This window comes from Hordeum vulgare, chromosome 1H, assembly GCF_904849725.1.
Source record: "Hordeum vulgare subsp. vulgare chromosome 1H, MorexV3_pseudomolecules_assembly, whole genome shotgun sequence".
Taxonomy (NCBI): Eukaryota; Viridiplantae; Streptophyta; class Magnoliopsida; order Poales; family Poaceae; genus Hordeum; species Hordeum vulgare.
Window position 1 is genome coordinate 502,242,599 of NC_058518.1, and position 21,363 is coordinate 502,263,961.

General features: G+C 44.5%; 1 protein-coding gene across 1 annotated transcript; it reads left to right on the plus strand.

Annotated features, from left to right (window-relative positions):
* Positions 1–345: 345 nt before the first annotated feature.
* LOC123419959 lies at positions 346–864 on the plus strand (the record flags this gene model as incomplete). Its single annotated transcript, XM_045107237.1, has 1 exon — positions 346–864. A coding segment is annotated over one exon (519 nt), but the record flags the coding sequence as incomplete, so codon positions are not given.
* Positions 865–21,363: the final 20,499 nt, after the last annotated feature.

Sequence of the window (21,363 nt, forward strand, 5' to 3'; positions counted from 1 at the left end):
AAGGAATTATCACTTTAGCATAAGAGATTATATGATGATATTGCTTTTCTAATTATGATCATGATGCCTGCATGTCCGTACTTTGTTTTGTCGACACCTCTATCTCCAAACATGTGGGCATATTTGTTGATCTCGGCTTCCGCTTGAGGACAAGCGAGGTCTAAGCTTGGGGGAGTTGATATGTCCATTTTGCATCATGCTTTTATGTTGATATTTATCCCCTTATGGGCTGTTATTACACTTCACGGTACAATACTTATGCCTTTTCTCTCTTATTTTATAAGGTTTACATGAAGAGGGAGAATGCCGACAGCTGGAATTCTGGTCTGAAAAGGGAGCAAGTTTGAGATACCCATTCTGTGCAACTCCAAAAGCCGTGAAAATCAACGGGGAATTATTTTGGATTTTATGAAAAATACTGGGAGGAATAAGGACCATAGGGGCGCCACCAGGAGGCCACAAGCCTGCCAGGCCCGACCTACCCGTCTGGCCGGGCCTGGGTGGCTTGTGGGCCCCTGTTGCCCCTCTGGCGCTCATATTTTGTTATATGGAGGGTTTCTTCCCAGAAAAAACCATAAGGGAGCTGTCGGGAGGAGCCGCCGCCGCCACGAGGCGGAACTTGAGCAGAACCAATCTAGAGCTCCGGCAGGACGATCCTACCGGGGAAACTTCCCTCCCGGAGGGGGAAATCATCGCCATCGTCATCACCAACACTCCTCTCATCGGAGGGGACTCATATCCATCAACATCTTCATCAGCACCATCTCCTCTCCAAACCCTAGTTCATCTCTTGTAACTAATCTCCGTCTCACGACTCCGATTGCTACTTGTAAGGTTGCTAGTAGTGTTAATTACTCTTTGTAGTTGATGCTAGTTGGATATTCGGTGGAAGATTATTTGTTCAGATCTTTGATGCTATTCATTACCTCTCTGGTCATGAATATAATTATGCTTTGTGAGTAGTCACTTTTGTTCTTGAGGACATGGGATAAGTCTTGCTATAAGAAGTCATGTGAATTTGGTATTCGTTCGATATTTTGATGCATTGTATGTTGTTTTTCTTCTAGTGGTGTTATATGAACGTCGACTACATAACACTTCACCATTATTTGGGTCTACAGGAAGGCAATGGGAAGTAATAAGTAGATTATGGGTTGCTAGAGTGACAGAAGCTTAAACCCTAGTTTATGCGTTGCTTCGTAAGGGGCTGATTTGGATCCACTAGTTTAATGCTATGGTTAGACTTTGTCTTAATTCTTATTTTGTAGTTGAGGATGCTTGCGAGATGGGTTAATCATAAGTGGGATGTTTGTCCAAGTAAGGGCAGCACCCAAGCACCGGTCCACCAACATATCAAACTATCAAAGTAGCGAACGCGAATCATATGAGCATGATAAAAACTAGCTTGACAGAAATTCCCATGTTTCCTCGGGAGCGCTTTACGTCCTATAAGAGTTTTTCCAGGCTTGTCCCTTGCTACAGAAGGGATTGGGCCATCTAGCTGAAGCTGTGTTACTATTGTTACTTGCTACTCGCTACGAGTCATCTTATCACATAACTATCTGTTACCGATAATTTCAGTGCTTGCAGAGAATACCTTGCTGAAAACCACTTGTCAGTTCCTTCTGCTCCTCGTTGGGTTTGACACTCTTACTTATCGAAAGGACTACGATAGATCCCTGATACTTGTGGGTCATCACCCAGGAAACTAGCCCGAAACGACAAACACACCGAGTTTTTGCGATGTCTCTATAGCTGTGCACAGGGTTCATGGAGCATCAAAAATCGACTTTGGACCCCAAAATAGTGCACTAGAGCCCACGAAACTGACCCGAAACGACAAAACACCGAGTTTTTGCGACATCTTTGTAGCCGTGCACATGATTCATGGAGCTTAAAAAATCGACCCGGGACGCCAAAAGAGTGCGCTATAGCCCATGAAACTCTACTGAAACGGAAAAACACCGAGTTTTTCAGACGCCTCGATAGTCGTGCACACGGTTCATGAAGCATCAAAAATTGACACGGCACCCTAAAACAGTGCGTGATGTTTGCTGTGTATCCCTTGCAATGGCGCCAGAAATAGTTGTGTCGACGGCACTAGGAATCCTTCAGCTACGGCTACGCCTTAAGGGACTTCCTAGGCAAGTATGCAAAGGATTTCCCCCGTGGCCTTGGAGCCTTGCGTTGGTGTTCCCTCGAAGCGGAAAGGGTGATGTAGCACAGCGACGGTAAGTATTTCCCTCAGTTTGAGAACCAAGGTATCAATCCGGCGGAAGAGTATCTCATGAAAGCAAGTAGACGGTGGGTGAACAAATTACTGTCGAGCAATTGATAGAACTGTGCAGAGTCGTGACGATATCTATGCAATGATTATTTCTATAGGCATCATGTCCGAAACAAGTAGACCGATACTTTCTGCATCTACTACTATTACTCCAAACGTCGACCGCTATCCATCATGCATCTAGTGTATTAAGTCCATAAGAACAGAGTAACGCCTTAAGCAAGATGACATGATGTAGAGGGATAATCTCAAACCAATGATAAAAACCCCATCTTTTTACCTTTGATGGCAACTGCTTGATGTGTGCCTTGCTGCCCCTACTATCACTAGGAAAGGTCACCACATGGCAGAACCCAAAACCAAGCACTTCTCCCATTGCAAGAATCATAGATCTAGTTGGCCAAACAAAACCCAAGACTCGGAGAGACTTCCAAGGATATCAAATCATGCATATAAGAAATCAGCAAAGACTCAAATATATATCATAGATAATCTGATCACAAGTCCACAATTCATTGGATCTCGACAAACACACCGCCAAAGAAGATTACATCGGATAGATATCCATGAAGATCATGGAGAACTTTGTATTGAAGATCCAAGAGAGAGAAGAAGCCATCTAGCTACTAACTACGGACCCGTAGGTCTGAAGTGAACTACTCACGAGTCATTGGAGGGGCGATGATGATGATGAAGAAGCCCTCCAACTCCAAAGGCCCCTCCGGCAGGGCGCCGGGAAGGGTCTCCAGATGAGATCTCGTGGAAACGGAAGCTTGCGGCGGCAGAAAAGTATTTTCGAGGCTCCCCTGATTTTTTGCGGAATATTAGGGAATTTATAGGCCAAAGTCCTTGGTCACGGGGCGGCCAGGGAGGCCACAAGCCTGCCCACCGCCGCCTCCCCTGGTGGCGGAGTGGGGGCTTGTGGGCTCCCTGGAGCCCACCTGGCTTGGCCCAAAACCCCCTGGACTTCTTCTGTTCGGGAAAAAATCATTTCGGGGTTTTTCTTCCGTTTGGACTCCGTTCCAAAATCAGATCTGAAAAGAGTCAAAAACACGGAAAAAACAGGAACTGGCACTTGGCACTGAATTAATAAGTTAGTCCCAAAAAGATATAAAAAGATACATAAAACATACAAAGAAGGCAAGATAACAGCGTGAAACCATAAAAAATTATAGATACGTTTGAGACGTATCAAACATCCCCAAGCTTAACTCCTGCTCGTCCTCGAGTAGGGAAGTGATAAGAATGAATTTTTGATGCTTTCATGCTACCTAGCATAGGTGTCCTTTGTTATTCCTCTTATGTGACGTGAATGTTCAGATCCATTAGATTCAAAACAATAGTTTGCTATTGACGTGGAAACAATAATAATTGAAGCAAACTAGCAAAGTAATCATGAAATTTCAAAATAACAAGGCCAAAAGAAAGTTATCCCTACAAAAGCATATAGTCTGGCCATGCTCTATCATCATTGCACAACGAATTTAAATCATGCACAACCCCGGTATTGGCCAAGTAATTGTTTCACACCTTTACTTTCTCAAACATTTTCAACTCTCACGCAATACATGAGTGTGAGCCATGGTTATAGCACTATAGATGGTGTGGAATGTGGTGGGGGTTGCAAGACAAAAGGAGAAGATAGTCACATTAACTAGGCATATCAATGAGCTGTGGAGTTGCTCATCAATAGATATCAATGTGAATGAGTAGGGATTGCCATAAAAATGATGCACTAGAGCTACAAGTATGTGAAAGCTCTTAAACAAAATTAGTGGGTGTGCATCCAACTTGCTTGCTCACGAAGACCTAAGGCAATTTTGAGGAAGCCTATCATTGGAATATACAAGCCAAGTTATATAATGAGAATTTCCAATAGCTATATGGTGGTGACAAAACGAGAGACTCTCAATCATGAAGATCATGGTGCTCAAAATGCACAAGTGTGGAAAAAGTGGTAGCATTGTCCCTTCTCTCTTTTTCTCTCATATTTTCTTTATTATTTTTATTTTGGTGGGTCTTTGGCCTCTTTTGTTTATGGGATTCTTTGGCCTCTTTTATTTCCTCACATGGGACAATGCTCCAATAATGATGATCATCACACTTTCAACTCAAAACTTAGAGCAACTATGACTGTGTACGGAATGCCTTCGGTAGTGTACCGTGGCAATGATCTAGCATGGCATAGACATCAATGGAAACATCATGCTAGCTATCTTACGATCGTGCAAAGGCAATGTAGACGTGGTGGCACATATCATGGTAGTAGTTGCATGGCAATATATCTCGGAATGACTTTGAAAAAAGCCATAGTAGGTAGGTATGGTGGCTGTTTTGAGGAAGGCTAATGGTGGGTTTTGTGCGGCACTAAGAAGATAGTGATGGTGGAAGGTGAAAGTGCATCTAAACCATGGACTCAACATTAGTCATGAAGAACTCATATACTTGTTGCAAAAGTTTTATTAGTAACCGAAACAAAGCATTCAACGCATACTCCTAGGGGAAGGGTTGGTAGGTATAAACCATCGCGCGATCCCGGCCGCCACGCAAAGGATGACAATCAATAGACTAATCATGCTCAAATTTCATCACATAGCGGTTCACCATACGTGCATGCTACGGGAATCACTAACTTCAACACAAGTATTTCTAGATCCACAACACCTTACTAACATGACTTCAATATTACCAAAACCACAACTCAAAACTAATTGAGATGAATCAAACTTCTCTAACTATTCAACGCACAAGAAGGTGGAAGTTTTCGTATCCCTTTGGATAACTACCCCTTTTGAGACTACTTTCAAAGCATAGATCCACTACCAAGCCACGCACCGCTGTGCTCTAAAATATATAAGTGAAGCACATAGAGCAAAAGTATCTAGCTCAAAAGATATAAGTGAAGCACATGTGAGCTGAATTGTCTACCAAAAGATATAAGTGAAGCTCGACAAAATCACGGTGTGTGCATGTATCTCTCTAGGTGTGCAGCAAGGATGATTGTGACACAAAAAAAGAGTCTCCTACGATACAAGACGCTCCAAGCAAAAACACATAACATGTGGTGAATAAAAATATAGCCCCAAGTAACGTTTCCGATGGATTGAAGACGAGAGAGGGGATGCCTTCCCGGGGCATCCCCAAGCTTAGGCTTTTACAACATCCTGGAATATCTTGGGGTGCCTTGGGCATCCCCAAGCTTGAGCTCTTGCCACTCTTTATCTTTTTGTCCATAAGAACTTCACCCAAAACTTGAAAACTTCACAACACGAAACTTAAACAGAAACTCGTGATAACATTAGTACAAGAAAGCAAACCACCACTTCGTTAGGTACTGTAGAAAACTTAAATTCTACTTGTGCTGATGTTGGGTTACTCTACTTTCAATCTTCCATGGCTAATACCCCCCGATACTATCCATAGTTTCATCAAAATAAGCAACCAACACAACAAAAACAGAATCTGTTAACAGCAGACCAGTCTGTAGCAATCTGTATGTTTCCTATACCTCTGGTACTTCACAAATTCTGGAACATTACGACAATCTGAAGAATTTGCGTAGAAATCAGCAGCAAAAAGAATCAACTCAAAAGCTCTTACAGAAACAAAATGAAAATTCTTTTCGTGAGCACAAAGTTTCTGTCTTTTCCAGCGTGACCAAACGATCATCCCCAAGACTAATCATAACGGTTTTGCTTGGCACAAACGCAAAAAGGAACACAAAAAACACAAGCATAACAGAATTATGAAAGTTTGGAAAGCACAAAACAGAAAGAAAAAAAGCAAAGACAAATTTATTCATTGGGTTGCCTCCCATCAAGCGCTATCGTTTAACGCCCTTAGCTAGGCATTGATGATGCTCACATAAAAGACAAGAATTGAAGCACAACGAGAGCATCATAAAGCATGTGAAAATCACATCTAAGTCTAACATACTTCCTGTGCATAGGAATTTTATAGGAAAACGGATTGTCAAGACAACCAATAGTTGCCATATGCAAGGAAGAAGAAAGAGACAAGAACAATCTCAACATCATGAGAGGTGATTTGGTAACATGAAAGTTTCTACCAAAATATTTTCCTCCCTCATAGCAATTACATGTGGGATCATATTCAAATTCAACAATATAGCTATCCTATAGGATATTCTTTTCATGATCCACATGTATGCTGTCACGCCCAAGATGCGACCCTATCCTCAATTTGGCACGAAGGCCTTGTCGGGGATAGAAGCGCATCTCGTCGTGTCGCAAGAATGGATATCGTTACAAGTACATGTACTGAAAAGAAGATATATATATATAGAATTGGCTTACACTCGCCACAAGCTACATCAGAGTCACAACAGTACAATACATGTTCGTCAAGAGTAAGAGCAGGGTTCGACTACGGACGAAAACAAACGACAAAAGAAGAACGACGTCCATCCTTGCTATCCCAGGCTGCCGGCCTGGAACCCATCCTAGATCGAAGAAGAAGAAGAAGAAGAAGAAGAAGAAGCAACTCCAACTGAACAATCAACGCGCTCGCGTCAAGTAACCTTTACATGTACCTGCAACTGGTATTGTAGTAATCTGTGAGCCACAGGGGACTCAGCAATCTCATTTCCAAAGGTATCAAGACTAGCAAAGCTTAATGGGTGAGGTATGGATAAATGGTGCGGTTGCAGCAGCGGCTAAGCATATATTTGGTGGATAACTTACGAGTACAAGAAAAAAGAGGGGGAAGATCTACGTGTAACGGACGTGTATACTGATGATCAAGTGAATGATCCTGAACACCTACCTACGTCAGGCATAACCCCACCGTGTCCTCGATCGGAGAAGGAACTCACGAAAGGGACAGTCACGGTTACGCACACAGTTGGCAAGTTTTAATTAAGTTATCTTCAAGTTATCTAGAACCAGTGTTAAACAAAGTTTCCATGTTGCCACATAACCGTGGGCACGACTTTCTGAAAATATTTAACCCTACAAGGGTGCTCCAACTAGTCCATCACAAATTACCACAAGCCGCATAGAAATCCTCAATCACGAAGCTCGCGATCTCGTCGGATTCCCTAGTGGAAAACCTCAACTCTGAGATTACCCAAAGTATCACCGGAATCCCGATGCACAAGATATCTCGTCAAAGGTAAAACTAATCCAGCAAGGCCGCCCGGCGTGTCGACGATCCCGATAGGAGCCGCGTATCTCGTTCTCAGGACACGACGGATAAGCGACGCGTACGAGTGCCAAACCTCGAGTTTCCTCACGGTGGCCCCGCACAGTGCTCTGTTTTGGTCCAGCACCATCAACACTGGCCCTACCTGTATTATGTAGAATTACTCCTCGGGTAGCGCTAACTCCCTATGCATTTCATTTTAACAGATTTATGATGTTGGGCAAATGTAGTACAAATGTTGGGCCTTGCCAGACCAGCTTTAATCTAAAATGAATTATCAAGGGGGCCCCCATAACAACCCCGATCGTGTTAGGAGCGCTCAATTATGGAACATAACACTAGTAGCCAAAACTAAGGGGGCAAAGGTGGAACAAAACACCAGGCTAGAAAGGCCGAGCCTTCCACCTTTTACCAAGTATATAGGTGCATTAAATTAAATAGCATTTAAATATGGTGATATAACAAGGAACCCATGTTTTCACATGGTAGCAACTGCACCTGCAACTAGCAACGCTAACACAGGGTTAACTAAGCGGTAACATAGCCAATCAGTGGTTTGCTAGGTTGAACAGGTTGAAGGTTTTCATGGCATTGTTAAGAGGCTGATATTTAACATGTGGTAGGCAACGAGACATAATCGATAGAAGCGATAAAACTAGCATGGCAATGGTAGTAATGGTATCTGGGGAAAAGGTCATCTTGCCTGAGATCCTGCTTGGAAGAAGAATGACTCCGTGAAGCAGACGAACCGACGTAGTCGAACGGGTCCTCACAATCCGACACGCTTGCGGAACTCTAACGAGAGGAAGCAAACCGGAAACAAGAATCAACACACGAGATTCACCACACGATGCACAACACATATGATGCATGAGCAGCTGAATACATGCAAGTCACGACATGACAATTCATACAATCAAACACTACACATTAAGTGAAGTTCAATATGCAACGAGATGCATATTGACGAAACTCCATGTTTATTTATTTAGTTCTATCCTGATTAGATACATGACATTATTAAATGTGGTTAAACACGGCAAGAGGTGAAGCGCAATTAAACTACCTATCTAGGCATTTTAAATGAGGTCGGAAATGACATATAGCACCTCCGAGACAACCTCACATGTTAATTTACAACTCTGTCCAGATCTGAACTAACACCTTTAATTAGTTGTCAAACAGCAAAACAAATAGGTTCACGCGACTCTACGCATCGTTACAAGAAATTTACACATAAAGAACATCTCCAACGGAGCTACGGTTCAAAAGATACAAGCACCGCAAGATATGATGGCATGAATGCAATATGTGTGCAACGGCGGTCACGAGCACTTCAAAACATACAACCAGCAAGAGAAACGAAACTTCACGAGATTCTAAGCAAGTTTCATGTAGGACACGATCAAATCGGAGCTACGGTTCAACAACTACGAGTAAAACAAGAAAACACTACAATCTGCCAAAATCAGCCACATAGCATTTCCTACACCCCTCAACTACGAGCTACACAACTCCGATAAACTCAACCAAGGCATGACACGAAATAGGGTAAGAAGCACTACCACATACAACTAACAACAACTAGCATGGCATCATGGATCACTAGGAAAGGAAGTCACAAAATGGCTTCTCACACACTATTTCAGACTTAGTGAAATAACACTTCATGAAACTGCAGTTTTCGGTATGAAGGCATATAGGCAGCAACAAAACCAATAGCTACAGGAATTTAAATGGCATGAAAATTCACAACATGCTAGATAAACACAAGGGATACAACTAACTCCATTGGACCGACCTCAAAAGAGCTACAAATCACAAGATACAAACAAGACAAGACAACAACAAAATATAACAGATTCCAGACTTAGAAATATTTCAGCACCTCCAAATCAGCACTATTTCTAGCAACTTGAGGGCAATCAAACCACACCTAAACATGCATTTCTCTTGCAACCAAAAATACCAGGGGCTAGTCTAAACACCCAAGAACAACTCCCTAGTTGACAACTTCGTCAAAGAAGCACGGAATAAATCCTATGAATTAAACAAAAGGGCAACATGGCCAAATATTGCGCGAACTAATTTGCTCAAAAGCTAAAACTAATTGCACAGAAAAATCACATGGATTTTTCTACCCCGAAAACATATATAATATGTGGGGTTGCACAACAAAATAATGCCACACATAAATGCGAGATAATGGCCTAGACACGGAAAATAATCTAGCGGCAAATCTCTACACGCAAAAATACCAATGACCGCTCTAAAATACATGGAAAATAGGTCTCTAGAGCATGAACATTTTATCTACGGTGTTCGAACAATCCGGACACGCACGAAAAATAAATACGGGCACTATTCTATCTAGACAGCACGTAAACGTAGGCATTATGCATGCTATACGGTGTCAAACAATTATGTATGTTGCAAAAATGGATTCTACGCGAAAATCTATGCCAAAACCATATCTAATTCATCGTGATCCGACTTACGGATTAAAAGATACGGTCATTTTAATATTTAGCTAATCCTGGAAATAAAATAATTCCGAAATTCCTAATTAATCTAACCGGGCCAAATATAATTACTAATGGGCTAAGGGGGGTGGCGCAGGATATAAACGGTGCCTAGGGCGAAGGATAGGGGCGATCTCACCTCGGCCTGGGCCGGATCTGAAGATGGAGGTGGGCCGAAGGGAGGAGGAGGCGTGGGCTGCGCCTGGCCGAGGTGGGCCTTGCAAGGCCACGTGGGAGGCCGGCCCATGTGCCATGGGAGGGCGAGGCGCAGGACCTCGTCGTCCTCCTCTGGCCGTGCCGCACGAGGGCATGGCGGCGCCGACCGGGAGCCGTCGGAGGGCGCCGGCTACAGGGCGGAGGCGGTCGTGAGGGGGCGAGGAAGGCCACGGCGGGCCGGATCCGGCGCAGATCGGGTGGCGGCGGCGGCGCATGGCGGCGCGGAGGCCGGAGGGACAAAGCGGCGGGCTGGCGAGCTGGCGCGAGGCGGTGGCCGGATGTGGCGGCGGTTGCTGGCGGCGGGGAGGCAAGGCGGCGGCCGAGATGCGGCTGCGGCTGCGGCGCGGGAGGCGGCCAGCGGGGCTCCGGCGAGGCGCAGGCGGCGGGGCTGGTGGTGCAGCGGGAGGAGCTCGGGTAGGGAGGCCGGTTGCTTGCCAGATGGGCTCGGCGGGCTGGCCGCGGGCTCGGCGGGCCCGACGGCTGGGAGGGAGAGAGAGGGAGGCTGAGGAGGTAGGTGGCACGGATCCCGAGGGGTTTAGGGTTAAGGCTAGATTTGGAAGGGGAAGACTGTCTAAAAATGCACACGAGACTATATATAGAAAAGGGGGGGGGGCTAGGTTAGCCGGAATCTCATTCCGGATCCAACCGTGCGGTCAGATTCGGACGATTTCGAACGCGGGAACGGTTACGAGGCCGTGTAGAGTGGTTATCCAAAGATGAGAGGGAGAACGGGCGGCGCGGCAACGAATTTTAAAACACCGACAAACGTCCGACGGTAGACCGAATACGGTGCCGCTACGGTCGACCGTTCGGGTACCAGACAAACTCCGATCGCGACAAAATTCGAGAGGCGGCCTAGCTATATTAAAATAACACCGCACGTCAAATCTCAACCCAATCAGAGAAAGTTTTCAACACACTTTTAAAACTGGGTTTCGACGATGCCGCGGGCGTGTGTGTGTGCGGTCGGGCTCAGAACGGACAACGACGTGAACCGGCAACTAACAACGGATGCAAGTTTTTGAAAACTGGCGGCAACGGGATGCCGATGCAATGCTGATGATGCGCATGATGCGATGGTGATGCGACAAAAGAAAATAGGCACACGACAAAAACGGAATAGAAGGGGAATCTTCTGGAACGTCGGCATCGGGCTGTCACAACTCTCCTACACTACAAGAGGATCTCGCCCCGAGATCCAATAATGAAAAGGGGGAGAGGATGAGAAAGAACAAGAGGTAAAACTTAGTCGCTTCTTTGACAAACTAGTGAAACCAACGATCCTTTAAGGTTGCAAAGAGATGAGAAATGATATGAGAAAGAAGCAAGAATTCACAGAAAATTTCTGCAGCACTTCGGTTGGAAAATGGGACAGAAAAATCGAAAAGGTAGAAGAAATAGACAATATTCATAACAAACAATTAAATAGAGCAAGGGAACACCATGATCTTGATAGAACAACAAGATTGACCCAAAAGAGAAATACCACAATGCCTCTGGAACAATAGAATATGAACTAGCTCATACGGAAGAAGAGAAAGAAGAAAAGAATGACAACTACTAACTCCAATGAACTTGACAAGCATCCTTGAGAGAAGAATTGAACGGAGTTGTTGGAAAAACAACAACGAAAAGAACAAGACAGTAGTGGGCTTATGGAAACCTTTGAAACTAATGAAGTGACAACCAGCCACTAACAGAAACACGGATTGTTTGGGAGAAACAAGATATGAACAATTTCTAACACCAAGAGGATACATTGAGAACTTGGATTAATGACAAGCAACATGATAGCAACGATCCATAGGAAAAGATTTAGGTGAAATCCAAACCAAGATAGCTCAATGAAGAATCGTGGGTTGAAAAATGTCTCATGATCATAGAATTGGTGGGTTTAATTATCTCATCCTTGAAAGGAATTCTCTTCGAGGCTCCTACACTAACAAGAATGCTATAATACCACCTCAAAGGATAAAGGATGAAGAATTGGACATATAAATGCAAGAGAAAGGATACTTGAGGTTCTCCAACAAGAATCATGAAGAACACTTTGAGAATGAATTGATATCATGAGCCGCTCCGAAAGAAGAATTCAGATTACTATGAACAAGAATAAGAATTATGTTATGCTCATCCTTCATCGAGTTTAATTGATGACAAGCAACGGATTTAGCATACAACTATTCTTCTTGAAAGAAACTTGAAGAGAGAGATAGGTAAGCACCACTTGAGGCATAATTGAACGAAGCACCGGTAAGAATTCACAATTGAATGGGAACACCAAGAATTAATGGAGATACATGAGAATGAAGAGATCATGATCCACCTAACAGAAAACTTGAATAAGGCACCGGATAATCGAGAGACGAACGAAGAGACTACAATTGAGAAGAATTGAGGATGAAAGCTGAAAGCTGAGAACGAAGAATCATCTGAAATGATGGTCTTCGGAAAATCGAGAAATAAAACAACTCAGAAATTCACCGGATAGCAAGAAGGGATTACTCGCGATAGAAACAATTGAGAGGATAACACGAAGCTGAGATGACAATCTTCACAAGAATGGAGCAAGATTTGAGAGAAACACTCCTTCGAATTGCAAGCTGAGAATGATGACGAGAAACAATAACAAGAATAGCTGAGACACTCCGGAATAAAGAATAATGAAAGTTTGAGCCAATGACGAAAATAAATTTGAAGCGATCTTGAAGAAGGAATATGACTGATGAAATTCATACTTACGTCATAGTTGAAAAGATTAATGATCTCCGGGCAAGGATTAAAAGAGCCAGGAAAAATCCTGGGAAAGAACCTGTGGGTTATGGGCCCACTCAAAGAAACCACCGTTAGAAAAGATTGCTTAGAAGAGAGACAATGCACCAGTATGAAGAGAACTAGATGAGGTTAGCACCTCGAAATAATTGAAAAGATTGGAAACAAAAACTTCTAAGATAGATTCTACGCTCCGGATCGAAAAGAGAGGAATAAATAACAAGATAGGCTCATAAGAATTCCCAACATCGGAAAGAATTACAAGGATGAATGGATAAGATGACACGCACAACTAAATTGAATTCACTGGAAATATAACAAGACTGAATAAGGATGAACATGAAGCTCCTGAAAATTTTCACAATGAAGCAACGGATAAGAGAGAAAAGAACAGACATTGGAAGCACCATGAAAAGAAAACTCTTGGATGAAAATCCAATCACTGAAGAAAAGGGCGGGAGGGCGGGGAAAAACAAAGTCAACTTGGGACAGATGAGACGAACTCCGGAATAAAATGAGAGAATGATCTTGCAAAAATTGGAAAGGATAGAATTACTTGAAGAGAGACACACAGGTTGAAAACGAATTAACATGACGACTCCGGTTGACAAGAATTGATATGACAATTGATTGAGCAAAGAATTTGCATTCACATAAAACTTGTGAGAACACCTCTTGGAAAGATCTGAAATCACCACTTGACATCGAAGCAACTTGAATTACCATATTCAACAAAACAAAGGATGAGGCTTATGAAACAAGCCAGAACAAACTCATGAGAAAGATTTCGTCCGATATTTTCGTGGACCGGAATCCACTAGATGTCGAATCCCAAGCTAACATCATGCATTTGTTGGAAGATTGTCTGATAAGCAACTACTTGAATTCCCACCTATGAATTCCCGAAATATCTGGTCATGCAATCTGGTACACGGATACAAGGAGTAATATCACACAACTCCTATACTAACCCGTCACTTGTATCACATCAACACACAACCAGAATCTCGGACCTTCATCTACAACAAACCATCGTGATCACAACGATACAAAGTATGGTAGTACTCCCGAACAATCTGCATGAGTACTGGGGACATCGGGGTTATCTCGCCACTACTAGTATTGAAGCAATTACGAACATCCTTTGTTCAGAGATACTAAGAAGTATGAATGATAACGATGTGCTCAAGAATCCCCTGGAGCTCAACTCCCCTGAAACTGAAAGCAGATAGGAGGCCCCAAGACAGAACTCCGTCACATCGGCATCATATAGATTCCAAGAATATCCGCGTGATCCTACAATTTGTTTGAGTGAGAAGAGTAGTAGAATAAATTATTACGTCAAGATTCCTCACCAGAGCATAGAAGAGGAGAAAAAAGAATCCTACTCTCCGATATATAACTAGACTCAAAGCAGTTTTTCACTAGACTCGACTCGGCCAAGTTCGAGCAATCAAGGGGGCTCCTAGGTCGGTACTGGTCTGATACCAACTTGTCATGCCCAAGATGCAACCCTATCCTCAATTTGGCACGAAGGCCTCCTCAGGGATAGAAGCGCATCTCGTCGTGTCGCAAGAATGGATATCGTTACAAGTACATGTATTGAAAAGAAGATATATATATAGAGAGCGAGAATTGGCTTACACTCGCCACAAGCTACATCAGAGTCACAACAGTACAGTACATATTCGTCAAGAGTAAGAGCAGGGTCCGACTACGTACGAAAACAAATGACAAAAGAAGAACGACGTCCATCCTTGCTATCCCAGGCTGCCGGCCTGGAACCCATCCTAGATCTAAGAAGAAGAAGAAGAGAAGCAACTCCAACTGAACAATCAACGCGCTCCCGTCAAGTAACCTTTACCTGTACCCGCAACTGATGTTGTACTAATCTGTGAGCCACAGGGGACTCAGCAATCTCATTTCCAAAGGTATCAAGACTAGCAAAGCTTAATGGGTGAGGTATGGTTAAGTGGTGAGGTTGCAGCAGCGGCTAGTCATATATTTGGTGGCTAACTTACGAGTACAAGAAAAAAAGAGGGGGAAGATCTACGCGTAACGGACGTGTATACTGATGATCAAGTGAATGATCCTGAACACCTACCTACGTCAGACATAACCCCACCGTGTCCTCGATCGGAGAAGGAACTCACGAAAGAGACAGTCACGGTTACGCACACAGTTGGCAAGTTTTAATTTAGTTATCTTCAAGTTATCTAGAACCAGTGTTAAACAAAGTTTCCACGTTGCCACATAACCGCGGGCACGGCTCTCCGAAAAGATTTAACCCTGCAGGGGTGCTCCAACTAGTCCATCACAAATTACCACAAAGCCACATAGAAATCCTCAATCACGAAGCTCGCGATCGCGTCGGATTCCCTAGTGGAAAACCTAAACTCTGAGATTACCCAAAGCATCACCGGAATCCCGATGCACAAGATATCTCGTAAAAGGTAAAACTAATCCAGCAAGGCCACCCGGCGTGTCGACGATCCCGATAGGAGCCGCATATCTCGTTCTCAGGACACGACGGATAAGCAACGCGTACGAGTGCCGAACCTCGAGTTTCCTCGCGATGGCCCCGCACAGTGCTCTGTTTTGGACCAGCACCATCAGTACTGGCGCTACCTGTATTATGTAGAATTACTCCCCGGGTAGCGCTAACTCCCTATGCATTTCATTTTAACAGATTTATTATGTTGGGCAAATGTAGTACCAATGTTGGGCCTTGCCAGACCAGCTTTAATCAAAAACGAATTATCAAGGGGGTCCCCATAACAACCCCGATCGTGTTAGGAGCGCTCAATTATGGAACATAACACCAGTAGCCGAAACTAAGGGGGCAAAGGTGGAACAAAACACCAGGCTAGAAAGGCCGAGCCTTCCACCTTTTACCAAGTATATAGGTGCATTAAATTAAATAGCATTTAAATATGGCGATATAAAAAGAAACCCATGTTTTCACATGGTAGAAACTGCACCTACAACTAGCAACGCTAACACATGGTTAAGCAAGCGGTAACATAGCCAATCAGTGGTTTGCTAGGTTGAACAGGTTGAAGGTTTTCATGGCATTGTTAAGAGGCTGATATTTAACATGTGGTAGTCAACGAGACATAATCGATAGAAGCGATAAAACTAGCATGGCAATGATAGTAATGGTATCTAGGGAAAAGGTCATCTTGCCTGAGATCCCGCTTGGAAGAAGAATGACTCCGTGAAGCAGACGAACCGACGTAGCCGAACGGGTCCTCACAATCCGACACGCTTGCGGAACTCTAACGAGACGAAGCAAACCGGAAACAAGAATCAACACACGAGATTCACCACACGATGCACAACACATATGATGCATGAGCAGCTGAATACATGCAAGTCACGGCATGACAATTCACACAATCAAACACTACACATTAAGTGAAGTTCAATATGCAACGAGTTGCATATTGACGAAACTCCACGTTTATTTATTTAGTTGTATCCCGATTAGATACACGACATTATTAAATGTGGTTAAACATAGCTAGAGGTGAAGCGCAATTAAACTACATATCTAGGCATTTTAAATGAGGTCGGAAATGACATATAGCACCTCCGAGACGACCTCACATGTTAATTTACAACTCTGTCGAGATCTGAACTAACACATTTAATTAGTTGTCAAACATCAAAACAAATAGGTTCACGCGACGCTATGAGTCGTTACAAGCAATTTACACATAAAGAACATCTCCAACGGAGCTACGGTTCAAAAGATACAAGCACCACAAGACATGATGGCATGAATGCAATATGTGTGCAACGGCGGTCACGAGCACTTCAAAACATACAACCAGCAAGAGAAATGAAACTTCATGAGATTCCAAGCAAGTTTCATGTAGGACACGATCAAATCGGAGCTACGGTTCAACAACTATGAGTAAAACAAGAAAACACTACAATCTGCCAAAATCAACCACATAGCATTTCCTACACCCCTCAACTACGAGCTACACAACTCCGATAAACTCAACCAAGGCATGAAACGAAAGAGGGTAAGAATCACTACCACATACAACTAACAACAACTAGCATGGAATCATGGATCACTAGGAAAATAAGTCACAAAATGGCTTCTCACACACTATTTCAGACTTAGAGAAAATAACACTTCATGAAAGTGCAGTTTTCGGTCTGAAGGCATATTGACAGCAGCCAAACCAATAGCTACAGGACTCAAAATGGCATGAAAATTCACAACATGCTACAGAAACACAAGGGATACAACTAACTCCATTGGACCAACCTCAAAAGAGCTACAGATCACAAGGTACAAACAAGACAAGACAACAACAAAATATAACAGATTCGAGACTTAGAAATATTTCAGCACCTCCAAATCAGCACTATTTCTAGCAACTTGAGGGCAATTAAACCACACCTAAACATGCATTTATCTTGCAACCAAAAATACCAGGGGCTAGTCTAAACACCCAAGAACAACTCCCTAGTTGACAACTCCGTCAAACGAAGCACGGAATAAATCCTACGAATTAAACAAAAGGGCAACATGGCCAAATATTGCGCGAACTAATTTGCTCAAAAGCTAACACTAATTGCACAGAAAAATCACATGGATTTTTCTACCCCGAAAACATATAAAATATGTGGGGTTGCACAACATAATAATGTCACACATAAATGCGAGATAATGGCCTAGACACGGAAAATAATCTAGCGGCAAATCTCTACACGCAAAAATACCAATGACCACTCTAAAATACATGGAAAATAGGTCCCTCGAGCATGAACATTTTATCTACGGTGTTCGAACAATCCGGACACGCACAAAAAATAAATACGGGCACTATCCTATCTATACAACACGTAAACCTAGGCATTAAGAACGCTATACTACGTCAAACAATTATGCATGTTCCGAAAACGGATTCTACGCGAAAATCTACATCAAAACCATATCTAATTCATCGCGATCCGACTTACGGATTAAAAGATACGGTCGTTTTAATATTTAGCTAATCCTGGAAATAAAATAATTCCTAAATTCCTAATTAATCTAACCGGGCCAAATCTAATTACTAATGGGCTAAGGGGGGTGGCGCAGGATATAAACGGTGCCTAGGGCGAAGGATAGGGGTGATCTCACGTCGGCCTGGGCCGGATCTGAAGATGGAGGTGGGCCGAAGGGAGGAGGAGGCCTGGGGTGCGCCTGACCGAGGTGGGCCTTGCGAGGCCACGTGGGAGGCCGACCCACGTGCCACGGGAGGGCGAGGCGCAGGACCTCGTCGTCCTCCTGTGGCCGTGCCGCACGAGGGCATGGCGGCGCCGACCGGGAGCCGTCGGAGGGCGCCGGCTACAGGGTGGAGGCGGTCGGGAGGGGGCGAGGAGGGCCACGGCGGGCCGGATCCGGCGCAGATCGGGCGGCGGCGGCGGCGCATGGCGGCGCGGAGGCTGGAGGGACAAGGCGGCGGGCTGGCGAGCTGGCGCGAGGCGGCGGCCAGATATGGCGGCGTTTGCCGGCGGCGGGGAGGCAAGGCGGCGGCCGAGATGCGGCTGCGGCGCGGGAGGCGGCCAGCGGGGCTCCGGTGAGGCGTGGACGGCGGGGCTGGTGGCGCAGCGGGTGGAGCTCGGGCAGGAGCTCGGGCACGGAGGCCGGCTGCTCGCCAGATGGGCTCAGCGGGCCGGCCGCGGGCTCGACGGGCCTGGCGGCTGGGAGGGAGAGAGAGGGAGGCTGAGGAGGTAGGTGGCGCGGATCCCGAGGGGTTAGGGTTAGGGCTAGATTTGGAAGGGGGAGACTGTCTAAAAATGCACACGAGACTATATATAGAAAAAAGGGGGGGCTAGGTTAGCCGGAATTTCGTTCCGGATCCAACCGTGTAGTCGGATTCAGACGATTCCGAACACGGGAATGGTTACGAGGCCCCGTAGAGTGGTTATCCGGAGAAGAGAGGGAGAACGGGCGGCGCGACAACGAATTTTAAAGCACCGACAAACGTCCGATGGTAGACCGAATACGGTGCCACTACGGTCGACCGTTCGGGTACCAGACGAACTCCGATCGCGATGAAATTCGACAGGCGGCCTAGCTATATTAAAATAGCACTGCACGTCAAATCTCAACCCAATCAGAGAAAGTTTTCAACACACTTTTAAAATAGGGTTTCGACGATGCCGCGGGCGCGTGCGTGTGCGGTCGGGCTTAGAACAGACAATGACGTGAACCAACAACTAACAACGGATGCAAGTTTTTGAAAACTGGCGGCAACGTGATGCCGATGCAATGTTGATGATGCGCATGATGCGATGATGATGCAACAAAAGAAAATAGGCATACGACGAAAACGGAATAGAAGGGGAATCTTCTGGAACGTCGGCATCGGGCTGTGACATATGCAAAGTTGACGCTCTTCAAAACTAGTGGGATTATCATCAACTAAAGTCATGACTTCTCCTATCCCACTTTCAATATTGTTGCAAATATCATATTCATCATGAGGTTTGAACAAATTTTCAAGATCATAAGAAAGATCATCACCCCAGTCATGATTATTGCAACAAGTAGTGGACAAAGCAAAACTAGCATCCCCAAGGTTAGGGTTTTGCATAATTTTAGCATGATAGTCACTAATAGGATTTATAGTGAAACCATTGCAATCATGCTTTTCATTCAAGGAACCCTCGTGAATCACTTGATGAATTTCTTCCTCACAATTTTCAGATTCACGCATCTTACGCAAAACTCCAAAGAAATAGTCAATTGCCCTCAACTCACTAGCAATATGTTCCACACGAGTGGGTCTCTTAAAGAGACTAGCAAGTGGATGAGGACCCATATCACTAGATTTTTAGCAAGTTAAGATGCAAGCATATTGAAGGCACATGTCACACAAGCGAACAGAAGGCAAACTGAAAAGGCAAATGAGAAAGGCAAATGGAAATGACAAATATGAAGTGGGGGAGAGGAAAACAAGAGGCAACTGGTAACAAAAGTAAATGCAAGAGAAGAGTTTGTGAGACCTACTTGGATAGATCTTGATTTCTCTTCCCCGGCAACGGCGCCAGAAATACTTCTAATGTTTGATGTGTATCCCTTGCAATGGCGCCAGAAATAGTTGTGTCGACGGCACCAGGAATCCTTCAGCTACGGCTACGCCTTAAGGGACTTCCTAGGCAAGTATGCAAAGGATTTCCCCCGTGGCCTTGGAGCCTTGCGTTGGTGTTCCCACGAAGCGGAAAGGGTGATGTAGCACAGCGACGGTAAGTATTTCCCTCAGTTTGAGAACCAAGGTATCAATCCGGCGGAAGAGTATCTCAAGATCCTGCATAGACACAAAAGCTTGCACCCAACGCTATGAAGGGGTTGTCAATCCCTTATAGATTGTTTGCCAAGTGAGAACTGAAAGCAACAAAGTAACAAAGCAAAGTAAAAGCGGAGGTGTAAACGATGGATGTGAATAGACCCGAGGGCTGTAGTGTTTACAAGTGGCTTCTCTCATGAAAGCAAGTAGACGGTGGGTGAACTAATTACTGTCGAGCAATTGATAGAACTGTGCAGAGTCGTGAAGATATCTATGCAATGATTATTTCTATAGGCATCACATCCGAAACAAGTAGACCGATACTTTCTGCATCTACTACTATTACTCCACATGTCGACCGCTATCCAGCATGCATCTAGTGTATTAAGTCCATAAGAACAGAGTAACGCCTTAAACAAGATGACATGATGTAGAGGGATAATCTCAAACCAATGATAAAAACCCCATCTTTTTACCCTTGATGGCAACTGCTTGATGTGTGCCTTGCTGCCCCTACTGTCACTGGGAAAGGTCACCACATGGCAGAACCCAAAACCAAGCACTTCTCCCATTGCAAGAATCATAGATCTAGTTGGCCAAACAAAACCCAAGACTCGAAGAGACATACAAGGATATCAAATCATGCATATAAGAAATCAGCAAAGATTCAAATATATATCATAGATAATCTGATCACAAGTCCACAATTCATCAGATCTCGACAAACACACCGCCAAAGAAGATTACATCAGATAGATCTCCATGAAGATCATGGAGAACTTTGTATTGAAGATCCAAGAGAGAGAAGAAGCCATCTAGCTACTAACTACGGACCCGTAGGTCTGAAGTGAACTACTCACGAGTCATTGGAGGGGCGATGATGATGCTGAAGAAGCCCTCCAACTCCAAAGTCCCCTCCGACAAGGCGCCGTGAAGGGTCTCCAGATGAGATCTTGCGGAAACGGAAGCTTGCGGCGGCGGAAAAGTATTTTCGAGGCTCCCCTGATTTTTTGCAGAATATTTGGGAATTTATAGGCCAAAGTCCTAGGTCAGGGGGCGGCCAGGGAGGCCACAAGCCTGCCCACCGCCGCCTCCCCCTGGTGGC